Source organism: Globicephala melas, chromosome 13, assembly GCF_963455315.2.
Source record: "Globicephala melas chromosome 13, mGloMel1.2, whole genome shotgun sequence".
NCBI classification, from domain to species: domain Eukaryota; kingdom Metazoa; phylum Chordata; class Mammalia; order Artiodactyla; family Delphinidae; genus Globicephala; species Globicephala melas.
This window is the reverse complement of record NC_083326.1, coordinates 78605259-78612207: the sequence shown is the minus strand read 5'-3', so window position 1 is coordinate 78612207 and position 6949 is coordinate 78605259. Positions and strand designations below refer to the sequence as shown.

Here is a 6949-nt window from a genome sequence, read left to right as displayed (position 1 = left end):
CCATTGTATACATGTACCACATCTTCTTTATCCATTCCTCAGGTGATGGGCATTTAGGTTGCTTCCATGTCTGGCTATTGTAAACAGTGCTGCAGTGAACATTGGGGTGCATGTGTCTTTTCGAATTATGGTTTTCTCCGGATATATGCCCAGGAGTGGGATTGCTGGATCATATGGTAGCTCTATTTTTAGATCTTTCCGCAACCTCCATGCTGTTCTCCACAGCGGCTGCACCAGTTTACATGCCCACCAACAGTGCAGGAGGCTCCCTTTCCCCACACCTTCTCCAGCAGTTGTTTGTAGCGTAAAATCCATTCTTAACTCTGGGACCGTAATTTGCTGATATAAGGGGGGTTAGGTAGACGGGGATCAGACCATGCAGGACATGTAGGACATGGTAACAATCAGATTGAAGCAAAGCCCCTTTCACTCTCCAAATGTAAAGCCACCCCTCAGGGCAATTGCAGGCCGGGGTGACAGTTCTGGGAGGCAGCTTCCTACAGCTCATCGGAGATCACCAGGTTTGTTTCATTTTCCCCCAGTATCAAGAGACGACAAGCAAAAAGGCAGAAGCGCGCGCACCCGGCGCGCGCGCGCGCGCACACACACACACACACACACACACACACACTCACACACACACACACAGATACACACACATACACACACAGAGCTAGAAAGCCAGAGAGGACGTGCCCAGGTTCACGCTGACGTTTCTCCAGCATGCACTACGGGGTTTAAAGTTGGACGCACACCTGCTCCCTGCGGGAGTGCACCTGCTGAGCCGCGCTCCGTCCTCGTCTCGCGAGAGCGGTGCCGTAGTAGTGGCCCCCACCCCCACCCGGCCACCAAATCCCTCTCCCCGCCCCCTCGGCCCAGCCTCCGCGCTGTAGCACAGTCCCTGCCATCTCCACCGCCCCCGGGAGCAGCCTCGGCCCGCCGTGCGCGCTTCCCCCGCGCCCCCGCCCGCCGACTGCTCGCTCGCACGCCCGCCCGGTAGTAATTTCACTTTGCCACGCGAGCTCCGCATCGCCTAGAAATCCCGCCCCCCGCTCCCCCTGCAGCCGCCGGGAGTCGTCCCTTTTCCCGGCCAGGTGCGCGAGCCTGCGCGCTCCTCCTCCGCCTCCTTCGGCGGGTCCCTGGCGAGCCGGAGCCGGGGCCGGGGCCCGGCGGGGGCGGATGCGCGCACCGAGCCTCTCCACCAACCCGCTCCGCTGCAGGTCCCTTGCTCTCCATCCCTCGCCGGCGCTCCCTTGCCCCCCCACCCCCCTTGATTGACAGGCAAGATGTCGGAGTGGAGCGAGGCAGGAGCGAATGCAGCAGCCGTCACCCCCGGAGCCCGGCGGCGGCAGCAGCAGCAGCGCGACGACGAGCCAGCAACCAGCCGCAGTCGCCGCCGCAGCCGCGGGAGCAATGCAGACAGCATCTTGAGAACGCGCTAAAGCACCACAAACGGTGGACAATGCCGTGTCACTGCAACTGGGAGGGGGGCAAACCAGATTTTTTTTGACATAAAAGCCAGCCAGCCAAAAATATATAATTTTGTCCTTCACGGAGCCGGTGTGTAAAGAGTGAGCGCTGTTTTCCTTCTCTCCCTCCTCCTCTCCCTCCCCCTCCTCCTCTTTTTCCTCCTCCTCCTCCCTAAGTGTACAGACAGCATCACATCACCTGGTTTGCTTCTGAGAAACAGCATCTCTCCTTTTCAGGGACCAGAGACTCAGAGAGAGGAGACGTTCTAATGAAGTCTGCTTGATACCCCAAAATAAAATAATAAATTGTGGCTCTTGTCCCCTCCTCCCACCCCCACCCCCTCAACCCTGTGTGAGATGTTGGGTTTCTTCTTCATGAGACATTGTTGAGAAGTCGCAGTGGTTGGAGAGGCGTAGGGGGCAGACTACCTCTGCTCCCCCCACACCCCCCTTTTTTCTCTCCGGGAGGAGGAGGAGGGGAAGGGGGCTTGCAGAGCAAGCGATGGATGAGGAAAACATGACGAAAAGCGAGGAGCAGCAGCCTCTGAGTTTGCAAAAAGCCTTACAGCAGTGCGAGTTGGTCCAAAACATGATAGACCTGAGCATCTCCAACCTGGAAGGGCTTAGGACCAAATGTGCTACTTCCAACGACCTCACACAAAAAGAAATCCGGACCCTGGAGGTAGGTGTTGCCTATGGAAAGAAAGCCATCCTTCCTTCCCTCCCCCTTCTCCCCCACCATCCCCTTTCCCTTGATTCTGTTTGTTGGGGGTGGGGTGGGCGGGTGGGAGGGTAGCAAGGTGGGCACGATTTGGTCTCCTGTGATTTATCTTGCAAAGCCTGCACTGGGTGTCCCTTTACTGTACTGCTGTCGTCGGCGCTTGGCTGGGTGGTGGGAGGAGTAGTAGTAACTGTTATTCTTTATTATTATTCTTGCGGCTGTGGTTATCATTCGCTTCCTCTTTGAGGAGTGAGTTCTCCCTTTTTTCCGCTTGTGAATTTGTTTATATGCCACGGGGGCTTGCTTGTGTGCTGGGTAAGACATTAAGGCGCTGCAGAGAACCCACGTGACCTTGCGCATTCTGCAGGTGGTCAAAAGGTGCTTTTTGCTCGCAGAATGGGGCTGCCTGTAAAGATAGACCTCTTCTTTTTCGGCCTCCTTCCCAGCCCCCCTTTTGCTCCTTGGATTTGGTTTGTTTGTTTGCTTGTTTGTTTTCAGTAATGTACATGTCAGGAGGCAAGATGCATGAAAAAGAATTCCCCATTGAGCTACCCATTTCCAGTCAAATCATTTTGATGCAGGGAGCTGTTGCAGGCCTGTAACGTGTTAAAACACAAACAAACAAAAAACAAAAACAACCCTGGATCAGCACACACAGGTGGTGTGGGAAAATACTCTGAATCTCGGTAGGACCGTGCAAAAAGGGGTCAGCAGTTTTATCTTTGGCGTGTTGTAACATTCTCTCCAACAGAACTTGAGGGGGAGTTTGAAGCAATTTCGTGGGGGGGATGGGGGGGTGGATGCAAAGTTACTCAGAAAGAAGATGGCAGAAATTATTTCTTCCGAAGGCCATCTGGTCAAAGGAAGAAGGTTTCAAGAGCTTTAGAAAATGCCTGGCGTCCACGTAATCACTGAGCATCCACGTTGTTCGAAACATCTCTAGGGTTCGACTCACATCCCTCCCTCCAACCGGCCCCGTGCTACGCACGGCTTGATTAAATTTGGGAACTCCCATTAGCTGGCACCTGCTGAGGGTGGTGGCCATGGGGCTGGGAGGAAAGGAAGGTGGTTCTCCCTGTGGTGGCGCGGGCGTGTGCAGAGCTGGGATGGCCACTAGTTTCCAGCCCGTGTGTTTCCAAGGCCTGAACTCTTTAATCCCTACTGAATCTTTTAGCCCTTGTGCCCCCATTCTAGCCTGGATGAGCATCTATCTCTGGTTCACTTTCAAGTCTTCCTTTTTCCTCCGTGGTTTTAAATTTGGCTGCATGTCAGCAGGCAGGAAGGTCACCAGTTTGAAAGTGGAGTTAGTGTGTGTGTGTGTGTGTGTGTGTGTGTGTGTGTGTTGAGTATGCTATTTGCTCCCCTAGAATGCATCTCTGTGTGCACCTGTCATCTGGGAAAATGATCGTCAGAAATGAAATAACGTAAGTATCAAGGGGTAGCAAAGGCGTGGGAATTCTGTGGGGAGGCACACAGGTATTTTCTTTCTCGGAGCTTTGGAGAACCGTGTAGGCTAGGACTCCGCTGATGGAAGAAAAAGTGTGGGATGCCCTGGCCCAGCCTTCTGTCTCTGTCTGAGCAGTGCCCAAGAGAAGATTCTGTTCAGAATTGCATGTTGTAAATAAATAACCCAAAAGGGACACCGGAGGTCTCTTCTGTTCCTCTGAGTCAGGAGTCCCAAATGCTAGTTTGTGTATTACTCTGTAAGTTTCTCCAGTTTTCTTTTCCTCTTTCCAGCATGCTCCATCCTCTGAGAGCTCCCTGGATCATGGTGATCGTTGTAGTGGGCCACGGATTCCATTGCTTCTTTTCTGCATAGTGGTTTTCTTTTTAAACTGGGGGATGTGGGCATTGGTATGGTGGGAAGTGACAGTTACTGGGAATGCATCTGTTGTTAGTTTCCTAATCCCAGTATGCCACAGAGTGTGCCCACGACTTTATCCATATTGCCCAAGAAAGGATCTTGAGCAGTTATGCCAGTTGAGGCTTCCTAGGCCTCTAGGGCTAGGGTGGGGCCTCTGGGGAGGGGCTCATGCCTTAGGGTCCAGACGAGTGCTGCCAAAGCTCTCATAGGTTTTGGATCCACAGTTGTTGTTGTTTTTAAACCCCAGCAGTTGTCAAACTTCATATATCGGAACCACCTGAGGGAGCTTATTAAAAATGCAGATTCTCAGCCTCTAATCCCAGAGATTCTAATTCCGTTGGGATTGGAGGGGGCCTAGGGATCTGCATTTAGCAAACAGTCCAGGTGTTTCTGATGCATGTTTTCATATTGACACTTTGAGAAAGACTAATCTAATAGGAGATAGAGGCCATATTTCAGCTATTTGATGATGACATCTCCCTGCTCACAAACCCTAAAGAAAGTAGTAAATTGAACAGACCATCCCTGGAAACCTTGCCTATAACCCCTGTGGAAACAAAAAACATCTGACATGGACTTAGTCTCCAAGAAGCGTACTTTCATGGTGAGGGAGACAAGGCTAATAATGTGTATGTGAGATAATGATAAAGTCCAAACAGTAATATGGGAGACAGCATGTGGGTCCGTTAGGAATGTGTTCAGCTGCGTGAAATGGAAAATCCACCCAGCGTGGTTAAGCAATTAATGGTTTATTTTTCTCATGTAGCAAGAAGTCTGGAGGTCTGTAGCTGCTTGAGTTGGCTCAGTGAGTTAATAACATTGGGGCTGATGTCTTTGCGAATTCTCATGGCCTCTTCCTTATGGCCACAAGATGGCCCCTGAAGCTTTAACCATCACACCCAGGTTCAAGGTATGGAAGAGGGGGACCAGGTGAATAGGGAGGAATAAAGCCTTCATATCTCTGTTTGGTTTCCGCAGGACACCTCTGCCTTCCTACCCCTAAGGTGATGTTTCATTATGTCTTCTTTGCCAGAACTGGGTCAGATCACTTGTCCGAGCTGCAAGGCAGTGGGGATACCACCGTGACTGGTTTAGATAGTTGCAGTCCGTTTCCTGGTTTGACCTGTTGCTACTCCTTACAAAATCAGGGTTGTGCTAGCATGGAAGAAGGCATGAAGGGACATTGGGTGCACAGCCAGCAACGCTGGCCACAGTATGTTACCAGGAGGTACTTTGGCAGAGAAGAAAGGTCATGAGTTTTGGAGTTAGACCGATGTAGTTTGGCATTCTAGCTTTCCTACTTACTTTATCTTGGCCTAGTGATTTAAATTTTCTGACCCATGGTTTCATTTTTGGCAAAATGGCAGTGAAGGAATAACATTACTTACCTCAGAGGTGGTGGTAAGGATGAAAAGAGGTGAGATTTTCAAGGGTCTAATGCTATCTGTAGCCCAGTGCCTGCAGGTGCTAAATAAATGATAGCTTCTTTGATGGTGATGATTAGCATTACATGGTGTAGAGTAGATGACACGGAAGGGAACAGCTCAGACTGGAGGGAGAGAAGAAGGAGCTTAAGCAGCATTTCCAAAGTATGTTCTGTGGAACCCTAGCATTATCACTCTTTCAACAAATACTGAAGTCCTGGCACTGTACTAGATGCTGGTGGTCAGCAAGTATTCTGAAGGCAAAATAAATCCCATGGTTAACACATTTGGGAAAGGTTGAGGTAAGCAAAAGAGATAGGTATCTTGACTGCAGGACTTCTCAGAGCCTTTAATGTGCTGTATTTGTACATTGTGACTCCAAGAGAGGGTAGCGTCTGCGGTGTTTCCTTTTTCCAGAGATGTCTCTGGGACTTGATGTTCCATAGAATGCACCCAGGGAAACATGTGATGAAGTGGTTAGGGAAGCAGCCTTGACTGGGGAGCTGGGGACCCTGAGTGGAGTGAGGTATGGGGAGGGTTTAAATTGCAGCGTGTTGGGGGAGCTCTCTGGGCCAGAGCAACAAACCGGATGGAGGCATTCTCCTGCCTTCAAGGGGCAGCTTACAGACCGGCTGGCCCAGAATGGAGAGTACCTGGTAGAGTGTCATAGGAAACGAATTCAGGTTACAAACTCCTGGGGTGTAACTTAGGATCAGGAAGTCAGACAAACAAAGTTTCATCCCTTTGAGAGGGGAGATAGAAATCTTCAAAGGTTTTGGAGTGAGTACAATTAAAAAGTTATTTCAAGGTTAGTCTGATGGCAGCCTGCAGCAGGGACCAGCAAACCTTTTCTGTAACGGGGCAGATAGTAAATCGTTGAGGCTTTGTAGGCCGTGTGGTTTCCATCACAACCACTCAGCTCTGCTGTTGTAGCCTGAAGCAGCCACGGACAACCCAGAAATAAATGTTTTCTAATAAAACTTCATTTAGGGTCCCTGAAATCTGAATTTGATATAATTTTCACATGTCACGAAATAGTATTTTCCTTCTAATTTGTTTTTTACATTTAAAAATGTAAAAACTATTCTTTGGTTTCGGGCCTTAAAAAAACAAGTGGTGGGTCAGACTTGGCCCGTGGGCTGTAGTTTGCTGATCCCTGATTTATAGGGTGAGAAATGAACCTGGAGGCACAGAGGCCATCTGAAAGGTGAGTGAGTGGCACTAGGGCTGGTGGGCACTGGCCACGTGCAGCTGGTACTGAGTTGGGTTCTATTTCGGTTAAGTTACAAGTGGAGGTAAATATCAGGGATTGGGTTGGGGGATGGCTAAGTAACAGAATCTCCTATACAGCGAGGGTGTTCTAGCCGTCACATATCTATTATTTGTTCCTTATCTGTTCCATCGCAATGACTGATTATGGTTTGAGAGACCATACCTAGACTTAATTTAAGTTTGGGAAACTGGACCTCAG

The 6949-nt window shown here is 50.1% G+C and overlaps 1 protein-coding gene across 4 annotated transcripts in view; it reads left to right on the top strand.

Moving 5' to 3' along the window:
- Window positions 1–894: 894 nt before the first annotated feature.
- Window positions 895–6949, top strand: part of KSR2 (kinase suppressor of ras 2) — a 404863-nt gene continuing 398808 nt past the window's right edge. For 3 of the 4 annotated variants that reach the window (XM_060310063.1, XM_060310060.1, XM_060310062.1), the window contains exon 1: window positions 895–2151. In XM_060310063.1, the coding sequence (XP_060166046.1) occupies window positions 1972–2151 (180 nt within the window). In that variant the 5' untranslated portion in view covers window positions 895–1971. The remainder of the gene's footprint in view (window positions 2152–6949) is intronic. The other variant, XM_060310061.1, reaches the window with a different exon arrangement.